We start from the raw sequence: 24,264 nt of genomic DNA on the forward strand, positions 1-24,264 counted from the left end.
AAAGGAAACAACATTAAATGCAACTGACTAAATACAAATCTGTCTCAAACATCCACTAGAAATAAATACAGTCATTATTAACATCATTTGACTCTTAACTATACCGGAAATAATATTCAATCGAAATACTTTTCGACTCGAAAGAACTGGTTGTTAGGACAAAAAGATGACACCCGTAAATTGATACAAAGCTACTAATCTTTCAGTTATGTCCTTAGGTGCCTCCACCTGTTAATTGATTAGAGAACTTGAGGGTGCCTAAGAGAGATCCGAACGAAAATGTAGCCAACGCGACAAATGCAAGAAAATTAAAAAGCAAAATCGGTCAATATCAAAATATATACATTCCACAGCTTATATATTACACTAAATGAAGTACAAATCAAAATAAAAACTCTAAATTGATATGACACTCCCTGATAGCCAAGTTAGCGAGAAACTGACGAGAAACTTGCAGCCGCAACTGGAACCAAGTTGATCGCCAACAGTTGGTACCTCCAATAGTTGATGGACATTTTCTGAGAAAGTTGGTGGCAAAAGTTGCTTGCAAAAGTTGGTGATCATAAGTTGACGGTAAGTTTACTTTTAATTTCCTCAGAAACTTGCATTCCAGTTGCGGCTCCATACTGCCGCCAACTTTCTGAGAAAGTTGGCGGTAACTTGTAGCCAAAAGTTGCAAAAGCTGAAGTTGTCGATAACTTGTCGTCAAGTTGGTCGGAAACTAATGAATGACCAACTTTTTCTCGATCAACTCGTGTTATCAGGGCTCACACTTTAATCGAGAAATGTGATAATTGAACAAAAATCCAGTTACCAACATGAAAAAAACAAATAGTATGAATAACAAACTCTTTAAAAGTATCTAAGCTAAATTTTTCAAAAAAGAGACAATTCACATCACGACGAACAAAAACTCAACCGTCGGTAAAGTAAATCTTTGTAGGTAACTCACTAACTAGGTAATCAAGTCTTAAGCTATAATGGAATTTAAAAAATTTTTTTATATTTTTAAATTTTTATAAAATGCTTAAATGTTAGAAAGTAATTTATAATAAATTAGTCTAAAGAAAACCATGCAAAAAATTTTGCAAATATATGAATTTTTCACTTTCACTCTTTATATAAAAATATAATTACATAATTAGTTATAAGATAATTTAAATGATTGTATGGTTTCTGAAATAAAAAAGAATTTAATAAAAAATGTAATTAAAAAATTTATGTATTTGCAAAATTTTTTGCATGGTTTTCTTTAGACTAATTTATTATAAATTACTTTATAACATTTAAGCATTTTATAATAATTTGAAAATATAAAAAAATTTTTTAATTTCCATTATACCCTGATAGCCAAGTTGGTGAGAAACTGATGAGAAACTTGCAGCCGCAACTGGAACCAAGTTGACCGCCAACAGTTGGTACCTCCAATAGTTGATGGACATTTTCTGAGAAAGTTGGTGGCAAAAAATGTAAATCCAAAAAGTTGACGATCACTTCCTGAGAAAGTTGGTGGCAAAAGTTGCTTGCAAAAGTTGGCAATCATAAGTTGACGGTAAATTTCTTTTCAATTTCCTCAGAAACTTGCATTCCAGTTGAGGCTCCATACTGGCACCAACTTTCTGAGAAAGTTAGCGGTAACTTGTAGCCAAAAGTTGCAAAAGCTGAAGTTGTCGATAACTTGTCGTCAAGTTGGTCGGAAACTAATGAATGACCAACTTTTTCACGATCAACTCGTGTTATCAGGGTAGCTTAAGACTTGATTACCTAGTTAGTCAGTTACCTACAAAGATTTACTTTACCGACGGTTGAGTTTTTGTTCGACGTGATGTGAATTGTCTCTTTTTGAAAAATTTAGCTTAGATACCCTGATAGCCAAGTTGGCGAGAAACTGACTAGAAACTTGCAGCCGCAACTGGAACCAAGTTGATCGCCAACAGTTGGTACCTCCAATAGTTGATGGACATTTTCTGAGAAAGTTGGTGGCAAAAGTTGTAAATCCAAAAAGTTGACTATCACTTTCTGAGAAAGTTGGTGGCAAAAGTTGCTTGCAAAAGTTTGTGATCATAAGTTGACGGTAAGTTTACTTTCAATTTCCTCAGAAACTTGCATTCCAGTTGCGGCTCCATACTGCCGCCAACTTTCTGAGAAAGTTGGCGGTAACTTGTAGCCAAAAGTTGCAAAAGCTGAAGTTGTCGATAACTTGTCGTCAAGTTGGTCGGAAACTAATGAATGACCAACTTTTTCTCGATCAACTCGTGTTATCAGGGTATACTTTTTAAGAGTTTGTTATTCATACTATTTGTTTTTTTCATGTTGGTAACTGGATTTTTGTTCAATTATCACATTTTACGATTGAAGTGTGAGTGTCATCAATTTAGAGTTTTTATTTTGATTTGTTCTTCATTTAGTGTAATATATAAGCTGTGGAATGTATATATTTTGATATTGATCAATTTTGCTTTTAAATTTTCTTGCATTTGTAGCGTTGGCTACATTTTCGTTCGGATCTCTCTTATGCACCCAACTTGAGATACATAAATAGGGGCGCATTTAAATTTCATTTGAAATTTATATATTAATACTTATTGCGTTTGATCAACACATTTGGTCAATAATTTAGATACTAAATCGTCGTGGCATATACTTATTAAATTATATATTCAGATTGTAAAAAATTGAACAAATGGATAAGCATATCTTTATTTTCTATTCAGAAAAATATAAATATAGTTTGAGTGGTCTTGGAACGTTTTCTGTCACCCGATACTTAAAACCTAAACAAAACACACGTATAAAAATCATGAGTAGGCCTTTGTTCTATAGTTAACAGTAAATATGGTTATAAACAAATGCATACTCTATAAACAAATAAGAAAAGGAAATATATAATAAATAAATGTTACTTATAAATGAAATCCATATCACAAGAACTTAACTATTATTGTTAATATATAGTTCTATATTAAACAAAGAGTGATTCGTGTAATAAATGAATTAATAGAAATATTGAAGTATAGCATTAGAATAATTATAATGATGTTTCACGATAGATGATAATGTCAACTGTAACGAATAACTAAATATAGAATAATTATAGAAGAACACACCTCTGATAGTCTAGAATATCTAACTGGAAGATTGTATCCAAGTACAGGAAAATAAAATATAAATAATATAAGTAATAAGAAGACGTAGAATGGATAAAGTAAAGAACGTAAATGTATAAGGTTATATCTCAAATTTGTATTAGTAGAAAGTATAAATGTATAAGTCTATTTGATAAAGAACTAATATATATTGTATGAGCTGAGCGTGAACATGTGAGTAGTGGGGAGAAGTTGGAGAGTGGAGGTCAGACATCTCTCTGCCGTCTAATGTAATTTGACTTCTCTCCGAGAACTTTTGACGAATACAACTGTTATTACTTATCAAGTTTCATCCATACTTTATAATAAAATTTAGTCTTCAGATAAAAGTTATTTTATTAATTACATCTATCCTTATCTATAACTTAATTATTTCATTAAATAATAATCATAATCATCATCATCGTAGTCAACAATAAATTTATCCACTGTTTTCAAATTCAAAATTAGTCCCGCGTGACCACGAACTGCCCACTATCCAGGAGGTGGCGTCAGCTCCGATCCTAGTAACCTCCCAGGACATAACACAATAAATTTTGTAACTACTGGAAAAATCAGTAACATTTTTTTTTTATTCAGTTTAAGAGAGAACCGTTTTCAGGTTTTTTTTCTTCTTTCAAAAAGATACACGCTTCTTGATTCAAATTTTCATCATTAATATTATCGATTTTATAAATTTAAGCCTCAATAAAAAAAAAATATTTCACTATTTACTATTTTTTTAAACTGAGATAAATGCGTTAAAGTTATTTTATTATGGAAAAATATAATTAGAAATGTATTTGTCTAGCATATAAATCTGCCATATAGAGATATCCTCTATAGAGATATCCTGTATAGGGATATCTTGCATATAGATGCCCTGCAACATAAACGTTCTATATAGAGATATCTTGCATAGATATGTCCTACATAGAGATGTCCTGCAATAGAAATATTCTGCATACAAACGTTTTAACATAGATTTATCTTATAACATAATTGTCCTTGAGACATAACCAACGGATAATCTATAAAATAGTCGAATCCCTGGTTTAAAAACATTGATTGAAAAGAATTAAAAATGATGAAATTCGAATTCTTTCCAATAATTTCAATTCTTTTGTTTTTATATATAGATATACAGTTTGCATAGAGTGACCGCTTCTCAATTCTTTTCAATCAGTATTTTTAACCAGGGAATACATATTAATAGTTCTACGATTTTAAACAACATTAGCAAAGTAATATATATACATATCTATAAAGATTTTCCCTATTCAAAAATTTCCATAGAATTCACTCAAATGCGACAAAAACCGCATAGAATCGTATAGACTGTATTGGTTTCCATGCTGTTTTTGTCGCATTTGAGTGGATTATATGGGAATTTTTGAATAGGGTTATTAATAGTCAAGATCTACTAAGTAAATTTATACAAATCATAGTAAAAAGGATAAAAAGCAGTTAAAGGAAAATTCGCAAAGTCTCAGCATCGGAGCACGTGGCGGGCCTAGGCCTTGCAGCACATCTAACGCATATCCTTTTATCCACAACCTCCTTCATTAAACTCCTTCGCTTAGTAATTTGTTTAACTATATAATAAAAACAAAAAAAAATCATTAATTTACCAAAACAACATTAACAGCAGTGCAATAATTAGGTAAGCAGCAGACACAGTAAGCTAGCTCAATTTTAATTATTACAGAAAGATACGGAGTAAACAGTAATTAAAATGGATGATCCAAACAGGGGCATAAATGGAAAACCTTTGGACCACGGTAAGGAGAATCGCAAAAGGAAGTTAGAGCTGATATCACCATCTAAGTCGACCCCTGTACAAAAAAAGCTATCGGAGAGTAATGGAGTGAATCAGTCACCCAGAAAACAACAAGTTGGCAGCAGAAACAAATTCAGAGCAGAAGACCCGCCCGATGTAAAAAGATTTTATACAATTAGATAGAAAAAATGGCCCGATCAATTTGTATATAATCGTACATAATTATATCTTATTTGTATATAATTTGTATATAATCATATACTGTATTTTTATAGATTATATATAATCATATACAATTTTATTATAACGTATACTATGCTGAAATTTCGCGACGGAGACGCGAAATAGCCCAATATAGCGTATGAGGTCGCCCATGCGTGATAATAATAATAAATAATAATAAACGATATTAAATGACAATAAATATCGAGATCGAATTAAAATAAAATAATAAAATTTTAAACAATGATTAAATTATAAATAATAAATATTTGTCGTGTCTGGACCAGCTCCTCAGGCTGGGTTAGTGCACGCAGGCGCCAGACCGTTTATTTAAAACGGACAAAACTTTATTCAGGGGGAAAATTTACGAGGGAAAATCCGAGCAACTGCCTCGTGACAAAGCGGGAAATACTCGAGAGAAATAAATTAAATAATGAAAAAGGAAAATAGTAAATATATATAATAAATAATTACATACAAATAATAAATAATATCAGAAAGATGAAATTAAGCAGTAGGAAAAGATCCAGGGAAAATAAATATTAAATTTTCCCCGACAGCTGTTGGTTTCCGAGTTTTAATTTATATAACAATGTAAAGTTTAATAATATTTTACACACTATTTAATTTGGTCAAAGTTAATAACAAAAATAATACCTGCTAATTGTCAAAAAAAGAAATTAATACCGCAATATTACAATAAATTATATAAACTGAATAGCCAAAACAAAATAAATATAATTTAATTGATGATATAAATTATTAATATCAAATACAAGAAACAATTATTTCACTTGAATGTATCTAATTAATAAATAATAACAATCTGTTTACTTTATTTTTATCTCTCAACACGTTTGAGAGGGAGAAAGATACGGGATTTTTCTTCACTCACACTCAGAATAATAAATTTTTCTGCATTAAACTAGTTTATAATTTTTAAAATAAAAATTTAAATAATAATTTTAGAATAAAAGTTTCAATAATAATTTTTGACCGCTGGGGTACGCATAAATAAACAAATCAAAAACAAATCACTTAGTTACTTTAGTAACACCAAATAATAATTGATAATATCGTATACATATTTTAAATAAAAATAATAATTATAATAATTCGGGAATTTTTCACCCGAGTGATGACATCAATACTTGAGGAATCTACTCAAATACTGTATGCGCTCTATAGATTTATATACTATAGATGTAGATATAGGTATACCGGCGACGCTTCCCCACGCTGCACTCAACTCATATATACATATATATGCGCAAAAATATCAGAATATACCCAACAATAATAAATAATAATAATAATTAACGAAAATTATAAACAATGCAAATCATATATCATCCAGTATCAAGTATTAATAAATTAATTTCCCTTGCTGCGGCGACCAACAACTACCGGGGGAGGTTATCACGTGAGAAAATATGCCGTGAAAGAAATTCAAAGTACTTACTCAAAATTTATGATCTCCAATGATAAAAAATATGATGGATTCACCAATACGGAACAAAATCACCCGATGGACTTAAATAATTATCTTTATTGTTTTCCAAACTGAATAATTAATGCACGGTTTTACAATTTAAACAAATTTAGCGTCTATGCACAATGCACCACCGTCGCCCTTAATTACTATAATTATTTTTGTCAGCCCTGGGCCTAGTTTTAAATTAAAATATAAAATATAAAAATAATCCTTCCATACCTGAATGACACATGATTAATTAATTAAATATATGAACTATTTATTTATAACTTATTCCTATTTTTATTTTATCCGGTAACTGAAATAATAATTATTTTAAATTTATCAAATTGACGTTGGAACTATAGCCGAGGTATCGATTTACCGTTACCCGGCGGTCAATATTTTCAACTAAACTGACATCCTTAGTCGGATGACAAGTTTAAATAAAATAATACAATAGACAATTGTTGGGGCATAATGTCACGCCAGATTATGCATCCCAACTATTCCAAAATCATAAACAAAAACTTAAATTTAACAAAAATCAATTATTTGTATTTTTAAATCATAAATTAAAATCTATTTACACATGTGCTCTCTCATACTCAGCGCGCATGCGCTAGCACCGTGCACGAACCGCTGTCTCCATCGGCGAAATGGCGGAATGCCCGCGTAACGACTCAAATTCAAATATCAAATTAAAATATTCAACTTATAACTAAATAAAAATTAAATAATTTGAATCGTTACGTGACATATATAATTGTATACAAATATATACATTTGTATATAATTTTATTATTCTTTTTTGCATTTTTATATAGAATTATATACGATTGTATATAATTGTATATAATTATATATAATTACATACAATTATATACAATCGTATATAATTCATATATAACTGTATACAGTTATATGAAATTTTTTTTCATCGGGCGGGTCCGTTTGTAATTTTTGTCACGGAAGAGTGAGGGAAAAAATCTTGGCAAATATAGTCTAATGATGTTTGGGAAAAAGATTCGAGACTACCTGCAGTTTCTCGTAGAATTAAAACCGCAAGGTAAGGAAAGGTATAAGTTAACATTCAAAGATTATGAATCAGCGAACTCGTTCATGGATGATATTAAGGCTAAGGTATGTAATGATTGGGTTGCTTAGAGGCCAATTGAAAGCTATTACAGTATTGGTGTGATTAAAGGGGTTGAACCCTCATTTGCTGAGGAAGAAATAATGAGTGTAATTCAATTTCTAGATAATAAAGACGTAGAAGTCGCCAAGGTACAGAGACTTAAGAGAAGAGTCAATGCTAATGGGGCATCTTTCCTTGAAAACACGAGCGTAATTAAAATATACTTTTCCAGCAAAAATATACAGGAGAAGGCTAGTATCTACGGAATAACAAGGCAAGTGACGGAATATATCCCCAGGTCAATGATATGTTAAAATTGTTGAAGTTATGGGCACCAAAAAAAGAACTGTCTGAGTAAATTTCAGAAGTGCCAGAAGTGTGGCACTATAGAGCACACAAAAGAGTCGTGCGAGAAGATTTTTGCTCGGTGCCACAATTATGGAGGAAAACCTAAAGCTTTGTCCAAAGACTGTCCTCAATGGAAATTCAATCAGGACATAATCAAAATCAGCCTGGAATTCAAAATCACCAAGAAAGAAGCCAGAGCAAAGTTAACTGCTGCTAATGCAAGGACACCAAGTGAACAATGTTTTACAGGATACGAAATGTTGTCTCCAGGTTTATCAGACCAGGGCAATTTAGAAGGATCTATTTGGAATGATTACCGGCCACACCAGCAGAGTGATGACTCGCTAGGTAACATTACATTAACTAATGAACAATATCTTGGTACGGAAGATGAGGACTGCATAATGCTTGATCAGGGTACTGAAACAATTGTTGTCAGTGACGAGTATATACAACAATTGGTGGAAACTGCTATCAAAAAGTAAATGGAGAACTTCGAAAAAAGAGTAATGGAAAAAATAGCGACAATAACAGAACTAGAGAAACACTCGCAGATGATCTATGCGGCGTTTAAAGAGGCGAAGAACCTCAATAACGAGGACCCGAGCATAATATAACCATAAAATCCATGAAAATCTGCCAGTGGAATACCAGGAGCCTCTGGCAGAGATGGCAGTCTGTTCCTTCTTTTCTTAAGGTAGAAGGCATAGACATTTTACTACTGGAAGAAAAATGGCTAAAAGATACCCACAAACTACATCTACCTGGGTTCAACATTATAAGGAAAGACCGAATTACAAATACAGTTGGTGGAGGAATAATGTGTATCATCCGCAATGACATCGAATACCAATAAGTAGAGAATATTAAAAGCTAAACAACAAAATAGAAAACATTATATTCAGAATAGAAACTACTAGTCAAAACTATCATATAGTAAATATATACAGACCACCGGACAGTGGATCATCCCTCAGTGTTGAGTGATGGAAAGACACTATCAATTAATTGGAGCAATTAGAAAACGTCATAATCTATGGGGATCTAAATGCACAGAGTCAGGTGTGGGGAAGTCGTATAACGAATCAGCAAGGCAAGTATTTGGAAGAAGCATTGTAAGAGTCAAAGCTAATAATTATCAATGACGGAACTGTAACGAGAATTTCAAGGGAGATGAACAAAAATAGCGTCCCGGATATCACACTGCCGTCATGCAATCTGGCATCTAGTATTAGGTGGTATGTTCACGAGGATAACATGGGAAGCGATCACCTACCCTTAATTACAAAACTTGAGACCCCAAACTTCGTTAAAACTCCAAGAAAAGATAAATTATCAACATACGTTATGGATGACTAAAAATTTAGCAAACATATTGAAGAAAATATAAGCGAATTTACCAATTACGACGTTGAAGAGTACGATAAATTTCTAAAAATAGTACGTCACGGAGGTAAACAGTCCAATGAGCCGGACAATAAAAAGAAACATATCCATATAAGTCAAAGATTAGCACCTCCACCAGTCACATGGTGGAACACAGATTGTAGGGACAAGGTCCAACAACGGAGGAGAACAGTGTAACCGGGAAATTCAAATTTCATTTTTTATTGTATTATTTAAATTTGCCTCGTTAGTCATAGTACGACTGCGCACTTGGCTTCAGAATTTACAGTAGTTCGTATCCAGTTCATGTCGACTACTTAAGTCAAGATCTTGAGAAAGGCTCTAAGAGCGCGTCCAAACTATATAGGGCATTTCACCAGTGTATAAAAATTAGGAACACTCGGCCTCTTCCTCTTTCGTCGGCCAGATACTATCCTGGAAGGACTATCCATTCCATCAGGCCTGGTAGGCCGCAATCTCTGTCACTACCTGGAGACGCCATATTTGGGTTGCGGTGCAACTTACAAAATATCACGGAAACATCGGCCGTATCATTGTCAACTTGGATACGTGAGCTAGACGAGTCTTGGTCGTTGGGAGAGCCCTTATTTAGCTAGCTTATGGTAAATATTGTATCAAGTGCATTGGAAGTTCATGCCGTTATGGAGGATTGGGTCAGTTCGAGCAGGAAGGATGGAAGCCTGAACACCTCGCCTTGGATTTGGGATCATAAGTGTGCAGTAAGATTATATCAGTGTATTGTACGCGAGACAACCCGTTAGTTGAAATAATAGGGCGCTACTGGAAGAGAGACTCGGCCTTCCAGAACTGGATGTTGTAGGATTTTATGTTAAATTAATTAAGTTAATTACTCAGGGTCGTTTGCAATATTTTGTGAGAGAGGTGAGGAACTGTAAAATAGGCTGAGATAATGTTAATCGAAATTTTATTTAGATTAAGCATCTTGCTTTTATTTATTTGACTTTTATGACAATAATTATTCTTACGACAAACTAATACTAATGACAAAGTAATTGCGTTCGCTGAACGTATCCTTATGACACACTAAATTTTATCTCGTCTCCCGGACGGTTCCACACCCACAATAATCATCTCATCCCCTGGGCGGTAAACCTTAATATTACTTTAAAATCATCCCCTGGATGTATAATTATTTAAAACTACTATTGTCCACCGGACTTATTACAGACACAGTTAATTTTTACTTAAAATTACTTGACTCGACTTTAAACTCAATGAAATCACTAACTTTTATCCAAATATTAGAACTCTATATTTCCAGTATAAAATTTCACTAATAAAATTTCCAACATAAATTTTCCCAATTATTAAATTCTTATCAATTTCCACTGATTTATTTAATTCACTTTATATTTATTAATTAATTAATTTTGGTTTCAATTTAATTATTAATTGATTCATTTCTCACTGATAAATTTCCCTATTACCTTTATCACAAAATATATTCACTCGATTTTACTCATGACAAAATAATCCGTTTCTTTCAATTTTCTCAATAACCATTTACTGTAATTTTCTAGCGTCTTTTAACAACTCTAATTTATTTATTTAGAAATCTTATTTTATAATTATAAAAATTATTTTATTATCACAGAACGACTAGAATTACGTTTAGAAATTGACTAGAAAATTCGACCAGTGATTTGGCGTCACGGGGGCCTGAAATTACGATTTTAAGACACGGACAAATTATCTAAAGCGGCCGATAGGCCTGGGACACTTTTGTAAATAATACTGAATTTAAATTTAATTTATTTATTGAACGATTCACGCCGAAATTTATTTTATTCCAACCGAGAGGCCTCGAATAGAATAAATTTAGAGTGCACAAAAAATGGCGGTTATTCGTGGCAAGAGATTCGACGGAAAATTCGAGACGCGTGGTTGAACCGGCCGACAGGCCTTGAGCTATTAATATGATTTTACCGAACCAGCGGAAAGATGTTAAGTAATTTATTTATAATTAATTCGGCCCTCTAATAATTAAGTTAGAGGCCTTAATTAATTATAAATTTTAACTTGAGGAAGGTTGCAGCAGTTGCCCTCGGAAGACTTTACTGATGTCTGGCTATCTCTCCTGGTTACAACAATTGTTCCGATCTCGTTCTCTTTCTCGTGCCCTTATCTCGTGAGGTTGTTTTATTGGAATCTGTCAAGGAACAGTACGCATTAATATTTTATAGTTAATTATTAATTACGGTAATTATCCGCCCAAATGCCTGATAATTAATTAGACAGTTGAATTTTATTAATTAATGATCGCCTCGTTCCACGTGAAGCGTGAACGGACTCATATATTTACCTGAGTATTAATTCACGTCCGGCTATTGTTGTCGTCTGAACAACTCTCTCGATTTCACGTTCCGCAGTCCCTTGTATCATCTCACTTTCGGTTCACTTCCCCGGAAACCTATTCCCACTATTTTTAACCTAAGGAAATGACGAAAGGACTGGCCTTAGTGATCCATGCGACACCCGGTGACTAGTCGCATCACTAACTCGCAACTTACGAGGTCATTGGCCGGTTATCAGTGGGAAACGAAATTCAAATTCAAATTATTTAATTATTTATGTTCATTAAATTTACCCTGTTACAAATCGACGATTTTCAAAAATTTCGGGAAGTTATTGTTTTCACCCCGATTTTTTAAAATCGAGTTTTCATCAGATGTCGACGTTTCGAGGTCCTCGAAAGCTATTCTGAATATTTTCAGAATGTCGTCCGAGTGTCTGTACGCGCGCGCGCGCGCGCGCGTGTGTGTGTGTGTGTGTGTGTGTGTGTGTGTTTGTGTGTGTGTGTGTGTGTGTGTGTGTGTGTGTGTGTGTGTGTGTGTGTGTGTGTGTGTGTGTGTGTGTGTGTGTGTGTGTGTGTGTGTGTGTGTGTGTGTGTGTGTGTGTGTGTGTGTGTGTGTGTGTGTGTGTGTGTGTGTGCGTGTGTGTGTGTGTGTGTGTGTGTGTGTGTATGTAAACTCTTTGTAACTTTTGAACTAATGAATCGATTTGGATGGTTGAGGTGGCAATCGAAAGAGCTTGTTGGCCATCAACTTTCCTAAAATTTCAGATTATTTGATCGAATAGACTCGAAAATATTTGCGAATTACGAAAAAAAAAAAATTTTTTTTTAGTTTTTTATTGATTTCTCAAAAACGACTTATACGATCGACTTCAAAATCTAATCAGTTCTAATACTCAATAAAACGCGTCGATTGTCACCTCGAACATCAAAATCGGATAATTCGTTCGAGAGTTATCGCGGGAGAAAGAAGCTCGAAGAGCTCGAAAATATATCTACACTAATGTTTTCGAGCTCTTTGAGGTCGAAAACAGCGGGAAGTTTTGGGGCTGGCCCGTAGGGTCAACCGACGCCCAGATTTTTTTTTTAGGTTTTTTATTGATTTCTCAGAAACGAATTGAACGATCGACGCCAAAATCTAATCAGCTCTAGAACTCAATAAAACGCGACCAATGCCGCTTCAACCATCTCAATCGGTTCATTTGTTCGAGAGATATAGTTGGTGAAAGAAATGGTAAAAACGGTTTTTCCCAAATATCTTAAAGATGGCTGAATCGATGGCTTTTAAACTCTAATCAGCTCTAGAATCTACTAAAACGCGCCTATCGCCACCTCAAACGCCAAAATCGGTTAATTATTTCAAAAGATATCAGCGTTGAAAAGTTAAAAAATTAAATTCTATGTTATTTTATTCCAGATAAATCAAAATGTACTGTACTAAAATGTGTCTAAAATCTTACAAACTTCTCCTCTTTATGGTCTCTTTTGATCATCATATAATGTCATCAAACTTGTTTTTAGTTTGGAATTTGTTACCTCGGCAATGTTCCATTGTACAAATCATCCCAGCATAGATTTCTGTAGGGAATTTAACGCTCTACAAAAAAAGTCCCTTATCATTTTTTGATAAATTTATCTGTTTAAAAGTTATTGGAGCTCAAAGTCAAGTTAGAGTAAATTTCGAAATCTTTTTACTCTTCCGGCGAAACTATTGGACTTATCTTTATATTCTGCATTGTTTTCTAGTTACTTTTATTTTCATGCCAAGCTCTTAAAATCAATCAGAACACTATTTTTTTAGGAGCTTGGCGTTAAAATGTAAATAACTAAGAAATAATGCAGAATTTCAAAAAAATTTATCAAATATAATTTGTAGAAAATAAAATTGTCTACAAAAAAGATTCCATGACATTTTATGATTAGTCCAATAGTTTCGCCGGAAAAGTAAACAGATCTCGAAATTTACTCTAATTTGACTTCAAGCTCCAATAACTTTTGAACAGATGGATTTATCAAGAAATAATAAGAGACTTTTTTTGTAGAGTATTCAATTTTCTACAAAAAACTATATCGAGAACTTCTGAATTCTCATTAGTTGACATGGTATAAAATTCAGAACGAGCAAAAACAAGTTCTTCGAGTTTTATCAAACTTTGACGTCGGATATCTTGTAAATGGTTGACTTTATGCAAAAATCATCATCATTATGTAAACTTGCTACAAAAGTTTCAAGTAGAGATATTTTGTATCTTGATTTTTTCAGAAGTTATGTATTTTTTACCATGTTACTAAATGAAAAACCGAAAATTATCAATAGCCACCTCTAAAAATCAATATTAAGAGCTCAAATTTTAACTGTCACTATATTTTAAGGTACCTTTTCGATTTTTCAATGTTCATCAAAAAAAAAAAATAGTCCCCTAATTTGAAACAGTCTAGTGTGGACTCTTGTTTTGTCAGTATTAGATTTGAGTGAAGCTCCAGTGATCGATAACACTCCCATTTTAGCGATCATTGGATCTTCATCCCGCGCCTAACGATCAGAGACCTTCGTTCGAACCCGACGTGTGGGTAAACGGTCACCCAGCCTAGTAGTAATCCTGCTCGATACTACTTAACTTTGGTGACTGCCCGAGCCACGTGCGTGCCGAACGTCTGCCTCAGCCGGTAATAAACGATTGAACTATTAGAACTTAAATTGAATAAAATGATATACTTAAATATTAGAATTAAAAAAAATAAAATTTTAGAATAAAACTTAAACAAAATAGAAATAGAAAATTTCATTTCACAATAATTTAAGGAAAAATAAATCGAACTATTTATTGAGATTTATGAAAATAATAATATCAATTACTTTTATTATTATCATTATTATTAACATTGATATTATCACATATATTATTAATGAAAAAGAGGGGTGAGTTGTAAAGAACCGAAAGAGAGGGAAACGGGAAATCAATGTGGAAGTGATAGTGCGGCTCCGAAACAATGGTTTTCCGAAAGAAGTGGAAAACTTTGGGTAGAGGTGGAAGATCATGGGAAGAGAATTTCTCCCAACTACAGAAACTTGAGAAACCACCCATTTTTCCGAAGGTCTAACGAACTGCCCCAAAAATAGTCAGTTGTGTCGTGAGTCTCGAACTATTGAACATGTACCCATTATTCCTACTATCCAAGTTATCCACTTCCATACAGAGTAGGCTGTTAGCCACCATCAAGCAGAAAAATAATACAGAGTACACGGAAAAAAAATTGTACCAAAATTTATGATGATAACATCGTAATCGTCGACTAGACTTTTAATAACCTCACTTTTCAAATGTATTATTTCAAAATTTACTATGTGGGTTATATTTTTTACTATTGAACATCGTCATTTTAACAAAGACTTTTAAGACTAAAAATTACTTCAAAAATTACAATTTAACATCGTAAGAAAAGGAAATAAAAATTACACTTTAAAAAACTATATTTATTCGTATATTTAATATTTTTATCTACTCTTAATAAAATAAATATTAAAGTGCTGCCTTTGTTATAATACGATGGAAGCTATAAAAAGTACGATGTTACATCGTGATTTTTAAATAGTAACTGCGTCTTCCGCAAGAGGTGCTCTCGTGACTTATGACTGTTTTTTCAAATCGATTATATGGATCTTAAAAACAACTTTAAGTGTACAGCTTGGTGCATAAATGCCTAATCAGTAGAATATCTTTTAGATTAGATCTAAAGACCAGGCATTAATGCTCCAAGCTGTAGGCCCTTCTGTGGCCAAATGGTCCACGACGTCGGACATTTCGCACTCGAAAGGACTCGGGTTCGAATCCAACTGCCGAACAGTTATTAGTATTCTTTTATTTAAGATTTCTCTTCAAATCTTACGATGTTCACATCGTACTTTATATTAAAGAGCTTAAGTCTTCGTATTATTTGTCTAAAGTATAATTTCTTTAATGAAATTTCCAACGCTACATCGTAAAAATTACGATTTTAAAAGTCTAGTCCACCACTACAATAATCAATAGGACAACTTACGATGTTAGCATCGTAAATTTAACTAGAATTTTTTTCCGTGTAGGCTGTTAGCTGCCATTAAGTAATTAACAGTACAGAGTGGGCTGGTATCCACCTAACTTATAAGAAATCAGAACGTCAATCAACTCACCCCTAAAACAAAACAATAAAAAAAAATAACATCGAAAATTAATCATTAGTACGAAGTAAGTCAATCAAAGTTTAATGCCTACTTTTTTTTTTGTTTTATATATAATTTTGTAATTTATTCCTAAGAAAAGTTTCTCTAAAGTCGATTCAACTAGTGTAGGCTGGAGTGACGCTCATATAAGCCATCTAGTTAGTCACGTTTAAAATAATTAAATTAAAAGAAGTAATGATTTACGTAGTTAAGCTTCAGTTATTAAGAGTTAGCAAACTAGATTCTGAATAATTTTCTATTGTAACCTTGACTTCAATATTGACATTTTCTTTATTTTTAATCGAAATTTTTGTAACAATATAAGCATTCGTTTATATCTTAAATTCATGTTTTAATTCACATATTCCTTCATTAAGATTTCTTGTCCCCGGTCTATTGGTCGAAACACTAGGACCTAATGTATTTTATAAGTCTGATTTTAAAGTAGGTCGAGTTTCTCGCTCATAATTTCACATCCTTTACACCGTTGTCATATTATAGTCAGGGCTCAAAGCCTGCTTTTTATTAAAAATCTAACGTAACACATCAAGGAGTGAAAGAGCAAATTAATAACTATAAAATTATAACATAATAATTTGAGTTTGCATGGGATGTTATTTATTTAACAAAATTATTTTTGATAAATAATTAACATAAAACAAAAGAATATTAAGCAAATAAATCATTTTATATAAAATATTAAGGCCATTCTCCAAGGGTGCCCCCCCCCTTTTTTCCAAAAAATGTGGCGCCGCCTGGTGGCCGGCAGCCGCACTAAAAAAGTACTAGAGCTGAAAGACTTTATAATTAAATTAAAATTATTTAGAATAAGCAGATGCAAAAAATATAAATTTTATAACGAATAAAAAATACGTCATTAGTTTTACATCATAATCTTACGTAAAAAAGTGTGAAATAATAAGTCACACCTGACTCATTCATTATTTATATCTTACGTAAATGATGACCTGGCGTAACGTCACTCTGACGTCAAGTTTACGTCAATGTGTTTACTGGGCATTTAATAATGAATGACGATTCAAGAGGATTAAAACCGATGAAATTTTTAATCGTTTAAAATCGTCAATTGATAATTACATATGATTAAAAGCGATTTAATTTTAATCGTTTGAAATCGTCTTTAATCTTAATTCGGAAACAGAAATTGCAATATTATTTTACGATTAAAGACGATTCGAAATTTTTAATCGTCATGAATCGTTTTTTATCCGTAAAATAATGTTGCAATTTTTGGTTTCGAATTAAGATTGAAGACGATTCATGACAATTTGAAATTTTAATCGTCATTAATCGTTTTTAATCGTAAAATCATAAATCGTTTTTTAACGATCTAGGACGATTAAATCTGAAAATCCATGACGATTATGACGATTAAAGATGATTAATGATGATTTAATCTTTATTGTTTTTAATCCTCACAAATCGTTTTGTTTAATCAGGGAATTTTAATTACTTAAAGTTTATATAACTCTTTAACTATTGATTTAAGAGATTTCACCTAGAGAAACTTTTTGTAGAAGACTAAATTTCCTACCAAAAATGTCCCACACTTTTTTTCCTGAAAGTTGAACGTTTACAAGTTAACAACAAATAACCACCAATTTCTTAGGAAATTAGACTTTCAAGGCTTCCACGTGGACTGTAGTTGACGCCTTTCAGTAAAGCACATACATACTTTTTCAAAGAGCATAAAATTCTCTTTAAATAAAACTTTTAACCAATAAGATACGTAAATATGGGGCTGAGTTTTATTGAATAAAAAGAAAAAAATCAAGTTTCACATGCTTTTACACAGAAAAAAATGTAAACTTGAATCAAGGAAAATATTTTTGTTTAAGAAATTTTTTTTGATCGATTCGGAAAATAAAAATTTACTTACCCCAAGTAAATAATTATCTTCAAATTCTTATCTTGAATCAAAATTGATTTTCTCACGTCAACATATTTTTACCCTTGAATCAAAAAATTTCCACTTGTTTCAAGAGTTTATATTTCTCAAAGTAAAATATATTTTTTTGGAGCAAAATACATTATTTGTAGCAATATTACATTTTTTTGGTTAAAGAAAGTTAAAATTATTCGGAAAAAGTACTATTCTTTTTACACAAGTATTTTTGTACTTTCTGACCAAGATAACAAAAGTTGCTTAAGTCATCAGAAAAAATTTCTAGGGCGAAAAAATCGATATGGAGAATGGAAAAGTCACCGGTGCTAGGCAGCAGCACCGAGAGTAGTTCGGTGCTCGTCACGAGATCGCGCCTACCACTTGTAGTGTGTCCCTGGTAAGAAACATATTCTAGAATCATCATATACCAAATTTTAGTACGATTTAGTTTGAATATTTTATAACCGATGTAGCCTGTTGGGCTAGCTCTTGTCCAGGCGTCGGTTACTTGATATTAATTTAATTAATTTAATCTTATGAGCTGGGGGGTTCGCCTCGGTCTCTGAAATTTGCGCTTATTAATTATTAATGAAAAAGGAATGCCTGGTGGTTTATTTAGTGAAAGATTTGGTTTTGTGTTATGAAAGAGAAAATATTATATTTATTTAACCAAATACCAATTTACAATATGAAAATTTCCCCAACAGAATTTATTAGAATAAAATTTAGTATATAAGTTTCGATATTTTAATCACGCAGGAGGAGACCAAGTATAATTTTAATTTGGGGAAGACAAATTCTCACTTACGCTGTACCTTACTGCATGATCCATTCCTGCAGTTGTAGATGACCCTCAATAAACGTAGGCAGCAAACGCGGCAGCAGCGCGTTGTAGGTCTAAATTTTCGGGGATAGGAAATCGCAGGAAATGAACAGCAATGGTGTGGTAACACTCACAAATTTTATCGGCACAATTTCAATTTAACATTAACTTAACTAAATGGCCGCGTATAGAAATTTGACTCGAAATGTGGTCAATTAAAACGTTATTCAAATAAATGATTTATAAAATAATTACGGCGGCTATTAATAACGGACAAACAACTCAAAGATATAAAATAAATTAAATAAAATTATCACTGGACTAAATGACCAGATGTGACTAGACTTATCGTTAGACCGGCTCAAGTAAATTGTATTGAGCTCTGGGTGTAGAGTAGGAACCTCGCTAAACGTCATCAGTCCACTACCCTACTGGTCCTCTCTGGGTGGTAGTCAGGGCCTAAGTCTTCAAGCAACTGCTTGCTAGCCTTTTTTAAAGGAAAAGTCTGAGGGTGGGAAACTACCCCACTATTGTCTCAGTAGAATGCGATCTAGGCGGTCTCTGACCTGGTCCCGGGTGACTAAACAGTGTTTATTAAAGTAAAATTATTCAAATAGATGGCCGTAGTTCAATTCGACTTTCCGCGCTCGATTTTCAAGTCGAACGCGCTGTTACAATTTCTGTCATCTGACAAAGTGACAAATGTCTTTTTAGATTGTACTATAGTATATTCTATATAACATCATTCCCTTTAATATTCAATATTAGAGTTTACTTAAATAATTTTTTTCGAAATAAAATAACAAAAAATTACGTTTCAGGTAAAAAAAAAAATCTACATGTCAACTTTTTGGAGAGAGAATACATTTTGGACTGAGAAAACATTTAAGTCTTTATTAAGAAAGCAAACTTTTGGAGCAGAAAATTTTTTTCCCGGCCCAAGCAACTTTTATTCTCACTTAAACAATTTATTTTTTGGAGTAAGAGAATTTTTTTCTTGCGCCAAGAGATTTTTTTTTTTTTGGTCCAAGTAAACTTTTTTTGGTTAGAAACGTTGATTTTTAGGCGAGAGATGACTTATTTTCTTTAGCCAAGAATTTCTTTCCTTAAACTAAGAAATTTTCAATTTCGCTTCAAAAATAAATTTTTTTGGAGCAAGTGAATTTATTGTCTTGAACCAAAAAAAAGTTTGTATAATACATGCTCAAAATAAACGCCGTTAAAAACCTAACCTCGGCCTCATAAACTTTTTCATTAAACACTCGCCATTTCTAATTGGTCTAATACAATGGTTAAACTTTTTTTAAGCATTCTTGCATCTCTTCTACCACGAAATTCGACAAAAATAGGCGTAATATATTCCTACTCTATAATCCAAGTTATCAAAATGTTTAAGATAGGTTACCGGGATGAACCTTTAATTATAGCTGCATAACTCGCAAAAAAAATTCTCTAGATTATACATGCGCATTAAATTGTTCGGCAAGCGATTGTGGATCGTCATTTATTGATAAGTTTGTGTCATCTTAAATTAATAACCTGAACTATAATTTTATTAAAAAGTGATTAAAAGTAAAAATGGAATCAAAGGAGGATAATACTGTCACGTAGCGACTCAAACGTGAATCGCTGCGCGCGCTTGTCTATCTCGCCGTGAATTTGACAACACCTCCTAGCTCAAATCAAGCGCATTTATTTATTATAATTTATTATTATTTAAATATTTATATTATTTTAATAGATTATTTTAGTATGATTTAATTATGCATTTACTGATATTATTGTTTGTTATGTTTATACAAATATTTTGATAATTATTTTGAATTTATGTACTTAATTGATATTTTCATTTCAGTCAGTACCACGCGTGTGTGTAGAATATACATAAAAATATCGACCGAAGTGAGAGTAAATTAATATAGTGGGGACAAAATTCAATATTTTTCTCCAGCCACGCGCTGTACTGAAATAATTATTATGTTATCGTTTAAAGGGTTAATAATTATTATGTTTATGTTGATAAATAGGAAATATTATTTAATTTATCATTATAAATAAACTCAGGTCGTTTAATGATTATAAACATTTTATTTTAATTGAAAATTCCGGGTCCGAGGTCATGAGAGAGGATAACACGGGAGTGATACCCCTCCCTCGGAAAAATCAACGAAAAATAATCAGAAAGGACCGGGATTTTGTAAAGGTAGGACGTGTTGTTGTCCGTGATCATTTTTGAGTAAATTGTTCTGGCCCAGTTGCCGTAATAAAGTTATTAAATAGTTAAAGTTCATTTAATTTGGATAATTAGTATTTTGTTGTACTAAAGTAAAAATATAATTCATGCACAGAAAGATTAGAACCCGAGTGGTTACTGTTCTGCACCCGACTCAGTACGGTTCTAGAAAAAAATGAAAGAAAATTGAGTTAGCACCCGACTGAGTGATGTGCGCACACGACTCAGTCAGGTTCTGCACAGTTACCAGTGTGGTGCTGCACCACAATCGGAGCACAGTAACCAGTCTGGTGCCGCACATGAATGGCTCGGGTGCAGCACACGAATAAGTAATGTATTGAGAATTCTCAGCCGAAGATTTTCGAGCACACTACTGTCTAATGTGTGTCACACGAATAGTTACGGTTCCGCACCGTAACCATTCGGGTGCTGCACGCGAGTCAGTATGGTCTGAGATTGTAAAATTTCTTTTAAATGCTTAGCGAGTGTGTGTGAAAAGAATACGTGAATTTAGTCGTCTTAATTATTATTTAATATTTATCTACATTCAGTGTTCAATACCGATTGGATTTATAAATATTTAGGTAAGTATATTCGTATTACAAATGTTGTTAATAGTCGTTTATGTATGGTATTCTGTGTTGACTTTGTGAGGTTAAGTATTAAATATTTCACGAACACAAAATCATTTCACTTAATATATTAAGTATTTCACAAATACAAAATCATTTCACTTAATATATTAAGTATTTAACGAATACAAAATCATTTCACTTAATATATTAAGTATTTCACGAATACAAAATCATTTCACTAAATATATTAAGTACTTCACGAATACAAAATCATTTCACTCAATATATTACGTGAAATGATTTTGTTTTCGTGAAATACTTAATACTTAACCTCACAAAGTCAACACAGTATACCATACATAAACGACTATTAACAAAATTTGTAATACGAATATACTTACCTAAATATTTATAAATCCAATCGGTATTGAACACTGAATGTAGATAAATATTAAATAATAATTAAGACGACTAAATTTACGTATTCTTTTCACACACACTCGCTAAGCATTTAAAAGAAATTTTACAATCTCAGACCATACTGACTCGCGTGCAGCACCCGAATGGTTACGGTGCGGAACCGTAACTATTCGTGTGACACACATTAGTCAGTAGTGTGCTCGAAAATCTTCGGCTGAGAATTCTCAAAACATTACTTATTCGTGTGCCGCACCCGAGCCATTCATGTGCGGCACCAGACTGGTTGCTCTGCTCCGATTGTGGTGCAGCACCACACTGGTTACTGTGCAGAACCTGACTGAGTCGTGTGCGCACATCACTCAGTCGGGTGCTAACTCAATTTTCTTTCATTTTTTTCTAGAACCGTACTGAGTCGGGTGCAGAACAGTAACCACTCGGGTTCTAATCTTTCCGTGTAGTAACAGTTACTATCAGGATGGTAATATTTACTATCAGGGTGATAATATTTACTACTATCTGATTGATGGTAGAAATTTTTACCATAGCTAGATAGTAACTCCTATTATTTATTTACTGAGTGTAAGTTTTCGAGGTCCCACATACGCTAAATCTTTTTTTTTAATGATTTTCAAAGCAACTAAAGAAAATTTCAGCTACCGTTAAAAAAAATTTTCATTTTTGCGGGCACAACGAACTACTTTCTAAAAATGGTTCAAAAAGAAATTTCTGGATACTCAACAAATTTAATGAAATTAAATTTTTTTGTGAGTAACTTACATAAAGTAAAATTATATTTTACACAATTATTGGATACAAAAGAAAAAAAAAAGTTTAATAGTTTTTATTATAAAACAAAAGTCTAACACTTTTTGACTGACACTCGACTTGTGAAAAATAAAAAAAAAAAAAAAATTCAAAATAATGCTCAATTATATTTACAAAAGTGATTTTGGAATGTTTGAAAAATTAAAAAAAAAATTTCAGGGATACCTCATTTTGCCTCCCGTCTCCTAATCCATATGAATTTATTAATAACAATATTATTATTATAACAGTTATGTCTTATTATTATTTTTTTTTGTATTACTATTTTATTATTTACTTATTAATATTTGTATCATCAATATACGTCATCAGCGACTTGTATAGTAGCTGAAATGAAAAATTAATTTTTTTCGTATTTATACTATTTGAATATTTTGGAAAAACCGTGTTTATTATCGTTGTCCCATATTTTATTGTTGGTTTATTCGAATTACTGTGCATAGATAACGTTATAAATATATATAATCAAAAATTAAGCTTATATGTAATTTATTCAAGTTTCTATAGTTACTCTTACACCTATACAAAGTCGCCGAGCTTCGAAATTTTTCTATAAATCGGCTGATGTCTGGTTTGCAATGATTTGCCAATAAATAGCTACACTGTCAAAAATTCCTAATAAATTTTACTGTGGGCGCATAGCAACACCGAGATATAAGAAAACTGGTACAAAATTTACAAGTGTCCCATAGTAAACGTATGCGCATAGGCCACAATCGTGTAGTCTGCGCATACGTTTACTATGGGACACTTGTAAATTTTGTACCAGTTTTCTTATAGTCCGGTGTTACTATGCACCCATAGTAAAATTTGTTGGGAATTTTTCACAGTGTGACTATACTGGTTCGTGCATGGTGAATCATTGGCAGCCGTCTTTTTACTTATAAAAACGGTGCACAATTAACCGCCATTCGTTGGCCAACGGTTTGATCGAGTGTGCTTAATACCAAGCTTTGGCCGATGACTGATTGCTACGATTGGCCGATGCTTGCGACTGCGATGCTTGGCATACCGTTATCATCCGATATTTAACCGATCTTCGGCCGATGTTTGAAAATTGGCAGCCATTCACGACCCAATAATGGTCCGATTCTTTTTCTTTGTATGAGCAATTACCGTGCGACCATTAATTGCTGCCATATCAATAATCAAAGTCAAAAAGATCCTTTTTCATTCCAAGACCAAAATCTCAGCAACAAATAGTCATACAGAGACAACAAAAAGGCAAATTGTAGCTTAATAAATTTCACAACCGAACTGTGCATTAGTTTTCTAGAAAAAGATTTTTCCGGGCTCGTAAAGCCAAAAACCAAAACCAAAAAAATAATAGCATTTTTTTTTCGAGCTATTTTTTATCACGCAATAACCATGGCTAAAAAAAATCGGTAAAAGATCTTCAAACTACAGAATTGGAGCTTCGAATTTTTTTTTTTATTTTTCAATACGGCCAATTTTACAAAAATAAAGCATTCC

General features: G+C 32.5%; 1 protein-coding gene across 1 annotated transcript in view; it reads right to left on the reverse strand.

Annotated features, from left to right (window-relative positions):
• Positions 1–3,833: 3,833 nt before the first annotated feature.
• LOC103577309 (two pore calcium channel protein 1) overlaps positions 3,834–24,264 on the reverse strand; it is a 119,197-nt gene continuing 98,766 nt past the window's right edge. Inside the window, exon 12 of the mRNA XM_053741896.1 lies at positions 3,834–4,720. Coding sequence (XP_053597871.1) covers positions 4,691–4,720 — 30 coding nt within the window. The 3' untranslated portion in view covers positions 3,834–4,690. The remainder of the gene's footprint in view (positions 4,721–24,264) is intronic.

Source organism: Microplitis demolitor, chromosome 9 (assembly GCF_026212275.2).
Source record: "Microplitis demolitor isolate Queensland-Clemson2020A chromosome 9, iyMicDemo2.1a, whole genome shotgun sequence".
Taxonomy (NCBI): domain Eukaryota; kingdom Metazoa; phylum Arthropoda; class Insecta; order Hymenoptera; family Braconidae; genus Microplitis; species Microplitis demolitor.